Source organism: Enhydra lutris, unplaced genomic scaffold (genome assembly GCF_002288905.1).
Source record: "Enhydra lutris kenyoni isolate GAN:26980312 unplaced genomic scaffold, ASM228890v2 scaffoldscaffold1, whole genome shotgun sequence".
NCBI classification, from domain to species: Eukaryota; Metazoa; Chordata; class Mammalia; order Carnivora; family Mustelidae; genus Enhydra; species Enhydra lutris.
The window spans coordinates 96,129,351-96,144,975 of record NW_019154085.1 but is presented as its reverse complement, the minus strand read 5'-3'; the positions used below and the strand labels follow the sequence as shown (position 1 = coordinate 96,144,975).

The 15,625-nt window shown below is 36.7% G+C and overlaps 1 protein-coding gene across 2 annotated transcripts in view; it reads left to right on the top strand.

Annotated features, from left to right (window-relative positions):
• The first annotated feature begins 427 nt into the window (after window positions 1-427).
• The window catches only part of LOC111161039 (RAB3 GTPase activating protein catalytic subunit 1), a 114,686-nt gene continuing 99,488 nt past the window's right edge, over window positions 428-15,625 (top strand). For both annotated transcript variants that reach the window (XM_022524613.1, XM_022524531.1), the window contains exons 1-3: window positions 428-480; window positions 601-656; window positions 6,480-6,555. In XM_022524613.1, coding sequence (XP_022380321.1) covers window positions 463-480; window positions 601-656; window positions 6,480-6,555 — 150 coding nt within the window. In that variant the 5' untranslated portion in view covers window positions 428-462. The remainder of the gene's footprint in view (window positions 481-600; window positions 657-6,479; window positions 6,556-15,625) is intronic.

Sequence of the window (15,625 nt, the reverse complement as noted above, 5' to 3'; positions counted from 1 at the left end):
TCTGTTTTGTTTGTTTTAAATCAATGATTTCAGGGGCGCCTGGGTGGCTCAGCGGGTTAAGCCGCTGCCTTCGGCTCAGGTCATGATCTCAGGGTCCTGGAATCGAGTCCCGCATTGGGCTCTCTGCTCAGCAGGGAGCCTGCTTCTCTCTCTCTCTCTCTCTCTCTCTCTCTGAGCCTACTTCCCTCTCTCTCTCTCTCTGCCTGCCTCTCTGTCTACTTGTGATCTCTCTCTGTCAAATAAATAAATAAAATCTTTAAAAAAGAAAAAAAAATTAATCAATGATTTCAGCCTTTGAGGACTTTTACAGGCAGGACTCACTACTAGGGGGATGTGCCTCCGGGGGCGGATCTGCCCCCCCAGGCCCCGCCCCCGTTCGCTCCCCGCCCTCCTTATCCTCCTTTCCTCCTCCTCCTGCTCTTCTTCCCGGCAGCCTTAGCGCCTTTGCCGGCGCTCCTCAAGATGGCGGCGGACAGTGAGGTGAGTTGATTCCTCCCCACCTATCCCTGTCTGTAAGTTCGTTCCTCCGTGTCAGCGCCCGGGCGTTCAATCTCTCTCTCTCTCTCTTTTTTTTTTTCCCTCCCTTTCCTTTACCTTTAGCCCGAGTCCGAGGTATTTGAGATCACTGACTTCACTACTGCCTCGGAATGGGAAAGGTGAGTGAGTCGTAGCATTGGTTATCGGTACTCTGGGCCTCTGCGTCCCCCTTCAGCTTCTCCAACGTAGACCACATGTGTTGCAGCTTCTGAGAAAAAAGACCGGCGAACCCCCGGCTCTCCGTCTTCTCCTTCCCCCAGTGTGCTGCAAGCCTCTTCCGCGTCTCGCGTCTGACAAGCCCCGGCCCGCCCCTGTCAGCCAAACCCTTGGGACGCAGCTCTCAGAAAAAGTTTTGTTTACTCTGAGACCACTTCCCTCAGACCTTGGCTGTTTCCATCAGCAGAAACAATTTCCGTAGCTACCACTTCCGTTCCTGGTTTCATTTCCGTTTAACTCATTTTATCATAAGCAGTAAACTTGGCAGTTTTTTTCCTCTCGTGTGCATTGTTATACCCGTTTTTGGAGGGGGCATTTAGAGTACTGGTAGTTGTCCATCTGCCATACTCCCACCATCTCCATTCTGTCCTTTAGAATAACCTTTTAAGATAGGCTACAGATGGTTTTGGAATTCTTTGATTCAGGTTGTTACATTTCATTGGCTAATGTGCCCAGTCTTCCTGTGACTATCATACCTCACAGAACAGCTGAGTGAAATTGTTGTATCACTGAAATTAGTTGAAAGCCACCTTTGTGAAGGAGTGGTTGCTTAGATTGAGAAGTTTTCTGGTCCGTGTCACAGAGACCGTTCTGGGTGTGGAGGTCAGTAATTAGCTTGTTGGAATATTTTATAATCTTTCTGGTTGGGAGAGGAAATTTGTGCATGTTATGTCATTACATGACGGGAAATTATAAAAGATCCCTACTGGAGGGGCGCCTGGGTGATTTAAATTGGTTAAGCAGCCAACTCTTGATCTCAGCTCAGGTGTTAATCTCAGGGTCATGAGTTCAAGCCCTGTGTTGGCTCCATGCTGGAGTAGGGTGTGAAGCCTACTTAAAAAAAAAAAAAAAAAAAAATTCTTCGCTGGCATAACAATTTGACTCGTGGTATCCTGCAAAAAAAAGACAAGTCAGTAAGACATAACCCTACTGGCAAGGCTTTATTGAGCAGATATAACTCTGTATCCACAGTTAAACTAATGGAAAAAAAGAATAAAACAAAACCTTTGATCCATGTGTTAAACAAAACAGCATATGGTTAAGTTTTAAGCAAACTGGTATTAACTATAAAAATAGTACTTTGAAGAAGGATGATATTGTAGATTACAATGAAGGGAGATACTTTCGTAGAAAAGATACGAAATGAGCTGGGCCTTGAAAGTGGGAAGTGATTCTTAGACATGAGAAGGTATTAACATGCTCAGAGAGATGGGTGAAAATGAGCCTTTGGGACTTCATGACGATGTCTCTTTACTGGAGTGAAGTCTATCTATTGAAGTAAATACATAGAATTAATAAAATGGGACAGATCACAGACAGCTTCCAAAGCTGAGTAAAGGAATCTCTAGACTCCGTGCTTTAAGACCAGGGATTCTCAAACTTTAGTGTGCATCAGAATCATAGTTTCTGATCATGCCTGATGTGGACTGAGAAATGTGCATTTCTTAGCAGGTTCTGAAGTGAGGCTGATGTTGCTGCTTGGGAGACCACACTTAGAGAAAAAACATCAAATAACAATAGTGAGAGACCCTTGATTTTAGAGTGGCAAAGTGATAGGATGAGAGTTGTTTCAGGAGATTAGGTAAAAAGAAGCCAAGTGACTTACTTTGATCAGTAGTTAGGTCGGTGATTTGGAGACTGGAGAGAAAGAGGATAGGAAGGAGGATTGTAAGACATTTCAAAGAAGAGTTTTAGATAGATACACTTGATGAAATGTTGGAGTAGAAAGAAACATGCAACTGGAATTTCTTGCCTGAAAGAATGAAGATAAAGTGTCAAAGTGAGAACAACGCAGTTTTAGACCTGTTGAATTTGAAATGATAACTTGATGTCTTTTTTTTTTAATGTTTTATTTATTTATTTGACAGATCACAAGTAGGCAGAGAGGCAAGCAGAGGCCGGGGGAGGGGAGTGGGGAGGAGGAAGTAGGCTCCCTGCTGAGCAGAGAGCCCAATGTGGGGCTCGAACCCAGGACCCTGCCATCATGACCTGAGCTGAAGGCAGAGGCTTAACCCACTGAGCCACTCAGGCACCCAATAACTTGATGTCTTGAAGGTAGATAGAAAAATGTAACCTGAATCTTGGAGAGTGGGGGTGAGGAAGCAACAAGAGTATGGAATGGAAACATTTTTTTCCCCTCTTAGCTAAATATTTAAAATATCCTGAAGTGCATTATTAAGCCCTTTACTCCTGATACGGAAATAATTGTTAACCCAGTTATGAGAACTACCACAAAGTAGGAAATTTGGTTTTTGGCATTTATGCTCTTTCTAGAGCTAAAGTAGTGTTTTATAGCTCATGGGAAAATGTTAAGACTTTGGAGTCTCTTAAACCTTGAGTTTAATGTGTAAATGAAAGTTCTTGTTAATATGTTAGGAGCCATACAATTTATTGAGAGGACTGAATGGAACCCCCTCTTTTTAATCTTTTGTCCTTTGCAGAAATATTTTTTGAGTGACCGTGTGTCAAATATAGTGCAGGACCTAGGGGTATGGTCAATAAAAATAGACAATTCTTGCTCTTAACATATAGTCTAGTGGAAGAGACACATGAATCAAGTAACAATACAAATGAGTCTAATTACAGTTGAAATGAGAGCTGAGAAGGGAAAGACACCTGGTCTTAAAAGGGTATATAACAAAGGAACTTAATATAGAGTGAGGAGTCAGAGGAAATGATCCTATACTATAATCTTGAGATTTTTCAGGGATAGTTAATTAAATTTTCCTAGTCAAATCTCAATATTTTCAGTAGACTTCAATTTTACTCTTTTAGCTAGTACCAGTAGAAACCATAAAATAAGTATTTTGATATGTTCCTTTTACTGTGAAAGCAATATTATTTTAAATGATTTTTATTATTATACTTCCCAGTAGAATAAAAAAGAAAAAAATCTAAGAAACCTATAATTGTACCACTATGAGATAGCTACTATTAATATTTTGAGAAAATTTTTTCTAATATGTGCGTTGTAAACATTTTGTATCAAAACATATTAACACTTCTATAGCTTTCATTTTTTCATTTCATATATGAAATGAGCATTTTCTTATTTCCTCAAATGGCCTTCAAACGTGATCCATTCAGTGGATATACCATTAATTTACAGCTGCTTGTTGCAGTTGGACAGTTAGGTGGCTTCCGGTTTTTTACCTTTTAAATGCAGTGAACATTTCACATGCACATCTTTAAAAAGATTTATTTATTTGTTTTAGAGAGCGTGGGGGTGGGGCAGAGGGAGACGGAGTCTTAAACAGACTTCCCGCTGCCTATTATAGGGCTTGATCTCAGGACACTGAGATCACAATCTGAGCCGAAACCAAGGGTCTGTAGTTTAACCAACTCTGCTACCCAGGGGCCCCTCACATGCACATTTTTGCTCACATTTGGATACATTAAAATTTTTTATTTACTTTTTTTGATAAACATGTTGACTTATTTCATAACCAGTAATTGCCTTTTGACTGAACTACCCAGAAGTGAATTAGTATATTTATTAATACTGCCTTTAATTTTAAAGAGGAATTAATTAGAAGTTTCATTTAAATCATAAAAACTCTGATTTAGGGACGCCTGGGTGGCTCAGTTGGTTAAGCGGCTGCCTTCGGCTCAGGTCATGATCCCAGCGTCCTGGGATCGAGTCCCGCATCGGGCTCCTTGCTCTGCAGGGAGCCTGCTTCTCCCTCTGCCACTCTGTCTGCCTGTGCTCACTCTCTCTCTCTCTCTCTCTCTCTCTCTCTGACAAATAAATAAATGAAATCTAAAAAAAAAAAAAAACTCTGATTTATCATTACTATCATTACTGACTTATAACAGATGTAAATATTAACTAATAATGTCACTGCAGGAAAAAACCTGATGCCTGTGAATATATTTTGACTAGAATTAACTCTGCTACTGTAGCAATATGATGTAGGTGTTTTAGGAGAGCAATTTTGCTATTAAATTGCATCATGCTTATATAAGAAGTTACCTTCTTAGTGTAATAAAAGTCTTCTGAAAGTGTCTTTTAATGGTACTACTGAGATTTGACAGTTTTAATTTGCTGCTATTGAACATGTCATTAGTCACAATTCATTCTCTTTTTCAGAGATATGCTTCATCAGTAGATTTAAAGATTAGATAGTGATTCGTTTTAAAATCCATCAGTTATTCCTTATTCCTATGGCTGACAAATCTGCCTATAGTTTCTTGCCAGCTGTCCCTTAAAACACGGTTTATTTTATATTATTTTTATTTTTTATTTTATGTATTCGAGAGAGACAGAGAAAGAGAGAGAACAAGCAGGGGAAAGGGCAGGCAGAAGGAGAGGGAGAAGCAGGCTTCCCAGGGAGCAGGGACTCAAATGCAGGTTTAGATCCCAGGACTCTGGGATCATGACCTGAGCCAAGGACAGACTGAAGGGCCACCCAGGTGTCCCAAACATGGTTTATTTTAATGAGCAAAGGTTCTGAATGTTAACTTTTTGAGCGAGAGGGAGATAAATCAATTCCTAAGTATCTTCAAAAGAGAAGTTAATTTAAATAGATTAGTTATTTTGAGGGTCAGGAAAGATGATTGGTTTCATAGTTATCCTTTTTTTTTTTTAAGATTTTTTTTTATTTGTCAGAGAGAGAGAGAGAGAGAGAATGCGCGAACGAGCCCACAAGCAGGGGGAACAGCAGGCAGAGAGAGAAGTAGGCTCCCTGTTGAGCAAGGAGCCTGATGCAGGACTGGATCCCGGACTATGGGATCATGATCTGAGCTGAAGGCAGACTCTTAACCGACTGAGCCACCCAGGCATCCGGGTTTCATAGTTATCTTTAATAGTATCCTTTTAGTCTGTCAGTTTTTACTTCTGTTCCAAATTTATATTCATTTTAATAGAGAAATGTATTCTTTTTTTCTTTTTTAAAGATTTTATTTATTTATTTAATTGACACACAGAGAGAGTGAGCACAAGCAGGGGGAGCAGCAAAGGGAGAGGGAGAAGCAGGCTCCCCGATGAGCAGGGAGCCTGATGAGGGAGGGACTCCATCCCAGGACCCTGGGATCATGCTGAGCCAAAGACAGACGCTTAATCGACTAAGTCATCTAGGCGCCCCATGTTTGATTTTTTTTATTAATTATTTTTATTAACATATTATTTGCCCCAGCAGTACAGGTCTGTGAATCATCAGGCTTACTCACTTCACAGCACTCACCATTTCACATACCTTCCCAATGTCCATAACCCAACCATTCTCTCCATACCCCGCCTCCCCGCAGCAACCCTCAGTTTGTTTTGTGAGATTGAGTCTCTTAGGGTTTTTCTCCCTCCCAATCCCATCTTGTTTCATTTTAGAGATATATTCTTAATTTATATCTTAAAGAAGCAGAATGCTTTGATAGGTAAGTAGTAGATTTTTAAAAAGTCAAAATTTGGGGTGCCTGACTGGCTTAGTCGATAGAGCCTAGAACTCTTGATTTGGGGTTGTGAGTTTGAGTCCTATGGTAAGGGTAGAGTTTGCTTAAAAAATGTTTATTAAAAAAAAAATAAGAATTTTTGGGTTAGAGAAGATTATTCCCACATTTATTCCACATCCATAAATTAGACTAATAATACTAACCTTAGTGAGCCTTCTCTGATAAAATTGTTAAAATATAAAAAATACTTTTTAAAAGAAATTTTATAACAATAGTAAAAAAAAAATGTGCTGTTACATGTACAGAAAGCCTTTTTGTTTTTGTTTTTTATTCCTTCCTAGGTTTATTTCCAAAGTTGAAGAAGTCTTAAATGACTGGAAACTGATTGGAAACTCTTTGGGAAAGCCACTTGAAAAGGTCAGATCTATTTGCTGGTGTCTCTAAATAAGTATTTACTTTGAAACCTATTTTTAAGCCCTTTGTTGCTTATGGTACCTTTGAATTAAATGTTTTTTTAAAGTTATGTATGATCTATGAACATAAAGTGGCATCTGGAAGAACTTGGATTTGAATCTGGCAAAAAATATATGTAAGACATTTGTGAACTGTTTTTAAATAAAATTTTATATATATAATGTCATTCTTTGTGAGTGATTTTGTTTCTTCTGATGTTTCTCTCTTGCTTTCCCCCTTAGAATATTAGAAAATCTTTTTACAAGTTTTTTAGTCAGAGGAACGTTGCAATTACCAACTTCATGGTAGAGTATTTTGCTTAACTAATGAGGAAAAATCTTGGTCTTAACTGACTTGCTGTTATTAGCAGCAATTTCACTCAAGTTTTGTACTTTACAATACCACTAATAGTATTTGTCTCCCCCCCCTTTTTTTTTAACTTCATGAAAGTTTTGAGGATATTTAAGAATGAAGAAATTATTCAAAAGTGAGGTAGAACTTTAATTCTAATCTAAGATATTGCTGGATACTTAATTAAGATACTTAATTCTAATCTAAGATAAACCATGCCCCAAATAATTACTAAAGAATGTACTCTGAGAACAAACTTATTTTCTGTTTTGCACTAAGGGGAACTAATGATTTGATTTTAGGCTTATGTAGATGCTTTGTTTTGTTAGATAATTTTTTTAAAGTAAAATTGATCATTTTTATTATAAATCTATTGTTAACTGCAGTTTATCCCTCTGTAAGGAACTCTCAATATTTGCGAGGATTTTTTGAGCTTTATGGTGATGTTAACAGAATTTGAGATTATCAAAGCATTAGGATTTTCTTCTTTATTCATATGAATATGAGCAGAAGAAGTAGCACTGCATATAGAAGTCACACATCATTAAAAAATCATTTAAAGATATGCTGAAATATAAATTGATTTATTAAAATATTTTTATGATTACATTTTTGAATAAAGAGAAAATGTAAGTTTGCAAACATAGATCATTCTATTCCACTTGAAATAAGTACATAACAACAATTGATATATGATAGTAAAATTAAGGGCAAAATAAGGTAGCTGTAACTGGAATGGGGAATGATTTGCAACACCAAAAAGAGCCAAACTGAGTATTTGTGAGCTGTGATATTATTTATCATATTTATTGAATATCTGCTGTGTGCCATATCTGAAGAAATAATGAACAAGATGAGATCCATGTTGCCACTGAACACAAATTCTGATGAGGGAGAGAAGTAATAAATAAATAAGATTAAAATTTAGATGCTAAATTCAATTTTAGGATATAAATTGGGTAATGTATTCAGAGTACATAGCATACTGCCTGGCAAGGGCTAAAGGAAGGTTAACTCTATCCAACCCTTTTCTCCCTATAGATAGTGGTAAATAAGTCAGTTAGGGAAAACATGAATAGATTGATAGCAAGGTGAGCTGTTAATTATGATGAATAAGATTAAAGAAAATGTAAAGGACAGGGATTATTGAGATTATAAAAGAAAGTTTAGATAGTGACTGAAGAGATTTTAATTGATGTGAAGGATAGTGATTACCAATTCTCTTCCTCCACTGAAGGGGGAGAGTTAAGAGGAATTAAAAAAAAAAACCCTTTATGAAAAATGTCAAACATTTGTAGACAGTATAGTATGATTAACCCCCATGTGCCCATCACTCTGTTTCAACAATGTTCTGCTATTTTTTTGTTTCAGTAGTACCTCTATCAACTCTCCACCTCCCACTAGATTTTTTTAAAATAGTTTTTTAAAATAAAATTTACATATATTGTAATGCACAAAACTGCTTAATTTTGACAAATGTTTATAGCAGTGTAACAACACTCCTCATTCATGATATTGAACATTGCTCTCACCCCAGAAAGGTCCCTAGCAACCCTTTCCAGTTAATCCCAGTGCTCCTTACTCATGTTCCCCAGGCGTCTGCTATTCTCATTTTTTTCTTTTAAACTGTAGATTACTTTTGCCTGGATCTTGAATTTCATGTATATGGCATCATACAGTATATACTCTTTGTGCTTGGCTTCTTTGTGCCTGCAAGAATCACTGTTTTTCTTGCAAAGTAGTACTCTGTTGTATGAATATACTGCAGTTTGTTTCACTTGTTGACAGACATACTGGCTATGAATAAAGCAGAACATTCTTGTATGAGCCCTTTGGAGACGTATGTTTTTATTTCTCTAAGATAAATACTTAGGAGTGAAATTACTGGATCATAAGATAGGTATATGTTTAACTTTAAGGAACTGCTAAAGCTTTTTATACCATTTTATATACCTACCAGCAATACATACATGAGAGTTTGGGTGGCTCTGCCTTCTCACCAGTTGCTTGTTTTCAGTCTTAAAAATTTTGGTCATTCAATTGGGTATGTAGTTTGTGGAATTATATGTATTTTTCATTCTAGTTTTCATTTTGTATTTCTGTTATTAATATTGGCCACTTTTAATGTACTTATTATTAGCCATTTGTTTGTCTGTCTTTGTGGACTGTCTATTCAAATTTTTTGTCCGTGTTTTAAAGATTTTTTTTTTTTTTTTTTTAATTTATTTGACAGACAGATCACGAGTAGGCAGAGAGGCAGGCAGAGAGAGAGGAGGAGGCAGGCTCCCTGCTGAGCAGAGAGCCCGATGCGGGACTCGATCCCAGGACCCTGAGATCGTGACCTGAGCCGAAGGCAGAGGCTTCAACCACTGAGCCACCCAGGCGCCCCTTGTCCGTGTTTTAGATTGGTTTGAGTTTTAGGAGTATTTTAGTTCTTTTATGTATTCTGCTTTTCAGTCTTTTCAGATAGTAGTATTATAAGTCGTGAATATATTCTTTTTATGTTTTCTTTGACATGCTTTATCATTTCAGCCTTTAGGTCTGTGATCCATCTTGAACTAATATTTGTATATGGTTTGAAGTGTGGAATCACGTTTCATTGTTTATATATGGGTATCCTATTCTAAAACCCTCTGTTGAAAACACTTTACTCAGTTACGTTTTTCAGGCAGTTGATGTAGGGGATTACCTTCTGGAATCTGTATTCTGTTTTGTTAAATCTGTTTGACTATACTGTGTCAGTACCATATTGTCTTGACTACTGGAGTTTAGGGTTTCCCAGCCTTGGCATTATTAAAATTTTGGGCCAGATTGTTATGGGTCTGCCTCATGAAGTATAGATTGTTTGGTAGTATCCCTAGCCTCTAACTACTAGATGCCAATAACACTGCCCCATTGATGACAACCAAAAATGTATCTAGACATTACCACATGTCCTCTGAGAGGCAAAGTTGCCCTCAGTTGAGAATTAACAAATAGCTTTATACTAAGTCCTGAGGTTAATGTAAAGTCTTTAGGTTTTGTTGTTTTCCGAAGATTGTTTTGTCTATTCTAGATCCTTTATGTTTCCATTATGAATTTTAGAGTGAGGTTCTCAGTTTCTATAGAAAGGATTATGATTTTACTGGAACTGATTTGGTTTGTGTTCAATTTATAGGATACTTGGGGGAGAAGTGACATTTAGACAGTCTTGAAGCTTACAGTCATGAAAATTCCACATCTCTCCATTTGTTTAAGTCTTTAATTTTTCTTAGCAGTGCTTTAAAGTTTTTGGTGGAGGTCTGGCATATCTTTTGTTAAATTTATTATTAAGTATTTATGTTGTATGTGGTTGTAATGGAATTGTTTTTTAGTATCGTTTTTCATTTGTTTATTGCTAGAACACAGACATACAATAGAATTTTGTATGTTGACTTTAAAAAAGTTCTTTTTATTTGAGTATAGTTGACACACAGTGTTATATTCATTTTAGGTGTACACCATAGTGATTCAGTGAGTTTATACATTATACTATGCTCACGTGTAGTTTTTATCTGTCACCATACAGCCTATTTCAGCTTCATTGACTGTATTCGTTATGCTGTGCCTTTTATTCCATATCTGGCAACCTGTGTCTCCCCTTCACCCATTTTGCCCATCCCCTCATCCACCTTCCCTCTGGCAACCATTAGTTTGTTCTCTGTGTTTATAGATTGTATGTTGACTTTGTATCTTCAGACTTGGCTAAAGAATCATGATCTTATTGTTAATTCTTTGCATTTTCTACATTCATAATCATGCTCCCTGCAAATAGGGACAGTTTTACTTCGTTTTCAGTTTTTGTCCTTTTTATTTCTTATTGTTACTGCACTAACCAGGACTTTTTTTTTTTTTTTTTCCCACTAAAACAGCTAGTGACCCCTGTCAGTTATGCACAGTTATGCACAGTGTCATCAGGGTGGTCTTTTTTGTTTGTTTCTTTAAGTAAACTCTGTACCAAACATGGGCTTAAATTCATGACACTGAGATCAAGAGACACCGACTGAGCCAGCCAGGCACCCCTAACCAGCACTTTTAGTAACATTTTGAGAGCTGTTGAGAGCAGACATTCTTGCCTTCTTCCAGTTGTAAGCGAGGAGATGTTCAGTGCTTCAACATTAAGGATGTCACAGGTTCTTCATAGGTGTCATCGGCTGAACCATCCAGGCGCCCACCACTATTCTATTTCTGTTTCTATGGATTTCAGTAGTCTAGGTATTGCATATAAGTGGGATCATAGAGTATTTATCCTTTTGTATCTGGCTTGTTTCACTAAGCATAATGTCTTCAAGTTCAGCCATGTTGTAGAAAGTGTCAGAATTTTTTTCTTATGATAGAATAATATTCCATTGTATGTGTATACCACATTTTGTTAATCCATTCGTTAATCTGTTGGTGGACACTTGGGTTGTTTCTACTTTTTGGCTATTATGAATAATATGAATAACATACCTACTTTTGGGCTATTATGAATTATATTATGAATGCTGCTGCTGTGAATGTGGTTGTGTAAATATCTGTTCATGTCTCTGCTTTCATTTCTTTTGGATATATACCCAGAGGTGGAATCGATGGGTCGTATGATAATTTTTAAAATTTTTTGAGAAATTGCTGTATTCTTGGCTGTGTGCAAATTCTGTTTTGTTTATTTGAAGATACCTTTATTTTGCATTTTTTCTGAAGGATAATTTTGCTGAAGAATTCTGGGTTGATGTTTACTTATTATTTATTCATTCATTTGTTCGTTCATTCCAGTTCTTTAAAGATGTAGTCCTATTTTTTTCTTCTCTCAATAGTTTCTGATTACAGGTTAGGTGTCATTCATATATTTTTTTCTATTTTGGTGCTTTTCTCATTGGCTGGCTTTAAGCTTTTTTCCTTCAGTTTTCTTTTTAAGCCATTTAACTGTTACGGTTTAGCTATATTTACTTGTCATTTTTCTGGCTTAGATTTGTTAATATTGGATATATAAATTTTTGTTTTTCACCAAACTAGGGACGTTTCGGCTATTATTTCTTCAAATACTTTTCTGCCGCATTCTCTATTCTTTATCTGTGACATAAGTTTTATTTGAACTCTTAATACTTTTCCATAGGTCTCTCAGGTTCTGCTGTCCTCATTTTTTCCCTCTCTTTCTCTTAATTTCTCTTGGTTTATTTTTTAGTTCATTTACTCTTTCTTCTGCTGTCTCTGATTTACTGTTAAGCCCATTTGATATATTTCTCAATTTAGTTACTGTGCTTTTTAGGTCTTTACATAATTTGGTTCTTTATTTACATAATTTCTAATTCTCTGAGGTTCCTCATTTCTATTAAATTCTTTTTGAAAATATTTCAGTTTAGTCCTTGAGCGTATTTATTATAGCTAGTTTAAAGTCAATTGCTATATCTAGGCCTTCTTGGGGTTGGTTTTTATTGACTATATTCTTTTGAGTATAGGTCACATTTTCCTGTTTAGTTTTGTTTTGTTTGTCTTGTGCATGTGGGTATCCAGTAATTTCTTAATTATATGCTTGAATTTTGAATGAAATGTAGATTCTCTTGTGTTCCTCCGAAGAGTAATTTTTTTTTTGCAGGCAGTTCATTTGACTGCGCTAAACCTCCTCTCTCTCATTGGTGACAGCACTTAAGTATTTCTTTTTTCTGTTAAGTGGACTCAGTGCTTGGCTCAGGCCCAAACCCATGACCCTGAGATCAACACCTGAACTGAAATCAAGAGTCAAGGATGCTTAACTGACTGAGCCACCCAGGCACCCCTGAAATCTTTTCTTTTTAGTTTCTTTGTCACTGTACTGTAGAGTTTCCGCTGTTTGTGCCTGGTGTAATAGATAACAAAAATTTGGGGCAGAGTTTATATACAAATTTCAGGGCTTTTACCCCCATTGGTTTCTTCCCTTCCAGAATTTATGTCTTAACTTTAGAACTTTCCTGTGATTTTTGAAGTTTGTCCTCTGTTGCCTGAATCCAGTAGAGCTCCATTATTCTGCAACTCTGAGTTGTGCACAGGATAGAGTGCCCTTAGATCAGCAGTTCTTAAGGTGTGGGGCCTGAGGACTCCTGTTCTCAGAGACCCCTTCATGGGTTGAGAAGGCCCTGCCTTTTCTAACTACATTATATATTTGAGGCCAGTTTTCTTCATAGACTTCAGTCAGAACAATGGATTGCAAAGATTGAATGAAGGTACAGATAATGAGAATCCAAATGTCTTTTTAAATTATATATTAAAGAGATTTACAAAATGTGAAGCAGTGCCACCCCCCCCCCTTAATATTTTTGTTTGTTCTGGAAAGTAGTGGTAGAACATTAACATGTAATAAGTTCATTATAATTTTTAAATGAATTTAAAAATTTATAATTTTTTCCTTTTTAATTTCTAATATGGGTTCCTCAGTAATTTTTTTTTAACATTTTTAAAATTTTTTAAAAGATTTTATTTATTTGACAGGCAGAGATCACAAGTAGGCAGAGAGGCAGGCAGAGAGAGAGGAGGAAGCAGGCTCCCTGCTGAGCAGAGAGCTCAATGCAGGGCTCAGTGCAGGGCTGGATGTGGGGCTCCATCCCAGGACCCTGGGATCATGACTTGAGCCAGAGGCAGAGGCTTTATCCCAGTGAGCCACCCAGGCGCCCCCTCAGTAATTTTTAAGAGTAAAGTTCAAAGGAGTCCTGAGGCAAAAAAGTTCGAGAACTGCTATTTTAGACAAAAAATAGAAACACGCAAATCTTATCAGATAAAATTTATTTTTTTCATGGACAACTGGTTTCTGCTTCCATTTGGTTACTCTTCAGAGCCTTGAAAAATTGAATTGTTTTTGTACAGATTTTATAATTTTTATCTGAAGGATAGTTAATCTAAGCTCCTTTACCATAACAGACTCTGAGGTGCTGGGAAATGATTTTAAGAGATGTGGAAATGGCAGTTACTTGAGCATGAGTTAGGGTGCCATGCAATATAATAGGGATTGTGTCTATTAATTTACTTAATCCTAATTCTTAGGCAGATTTTAATGGTTAAGTGTTATCCCATTTTGTGGACAAGAAATAAGACTTTGGATTCTTGTAGTAATTTTCTCAAGGTCTTTCTGCCTGTAGTTGGTTTAAACAGGATTACACCTAGGTCATACTTGGCTTTAACACCCTTGATATTTTTATTTTACTCTGCCTTTTTTGGTTTTAGAGATTTAAGTAAATGTAAACTTAGGTAGAGGAAGTATTAGAAAAAGTTTCTAAAGCATATTTTGGAATTTTAGTGTCTGGGCTTTATAAAATAGTTAAAAGTCTTAGTTAAAAGTCTTGGTGGTATGAGTATGATCTTGCTTGAAGGCAGGGGATTGAAAGAAATGATCTTTTAAATCTTTTTTAGCCTTGTAATTTTATGATTCTATGTAGCCAGCAAAAATTGTAAGTACTTATTGTGAGATGTTAAGTTTGGGTATAGTATGAGCTGGTAATTGAACTGTTCAGTCAGTGATTGACTCCTACCTCACTAAAAATGTATGGAAGAAGAATCATTACTTGAGAATATTAAAAGAAGAATAATGACTATAATAGTACTGAAATGAGTTCACATTTTTCATACCCACTTAGTAGATTGGAATGACACTTCAGTAGTTAAAGTTCATATAGCAAATGTAAAATAAATTTGAATTACACATTTTCTCTTTGTGAGAAACTTCCCAAACTAAGTTATAACAATATGTCAAACTTGAGACTGACAGAAACATTATAAACAATTTAGATTCCTTTATTTGCATTCTTTCAGAACATTTAAATGTGTTAAGGATTAGAGTAGAGACTTACAAAGACAAAGTTTTTGGAAATTAGACAGTTGAGGATCGGTGATGAGAATAGTGTTTCAGGAAGGCAGAAAATTAGGGGCGCCTAGGTGGCTCAGTTGGTTAAGTGGCTGCTCAGGTCATGATTCGAAGGTCATGGGGTTGAGCCCCCATATCGGGCTCCCTGCTCAGCAGAGAGCCTGCTTCTCTCTCCCCCTCTGCCTGCAGCTCTGCTTACTTTAGCTCTTTCTCTATCTCTCTATGAAATACATAAATAAAATCTTAAAAAAAGGAAATGCAGTAAATTAAAATGAAATTAACATTGAGCTGCCTATAATGTTTTTAGGAATAGGATTATTTAAGATAATGTTTATAGTCTTTTTTCCCCTCCATTTTTGTTTTTCCTTTAATAATAACCATAGTGTATGTAACTTTTCTGAATATTATACAGAAGGAAAAAATTAGCATTTTATCATGTTTCCTATTCCTTTTTTTTTTTTTTAAGATTTTATTTATTTATTTGACAGAGAGCGATCACAAGTAGACAGAGAGGCAGGCAGGCAGAGAGAGAGAGAGGGAAGCAGGCTCCCTGCCGAGCAGAGAGCCTGATGCGGGACTCGATCCCAGGACCCTGGGATCATGACCTGAGCCGAAGGCAGCGGCTTAACCCACTGAGCCACCCAGGCGCCCCGATGTTTCTTATTCTTTCAAATTGAAAGTTTTTGGAGTTCTTTGTTGTATTAAAGTTTTTTATTAATAATAGAAAATGTCAGGAGTTATCTTTAAAGAGATAGCTGAGTGATGAAGAGTCTGGGCTCTATACTGTTTGTGTTGGAAATCTAGTTCTATTGCTTACCATAACCCCACGTGACACTGTGCCATCTCAGTTAGCAG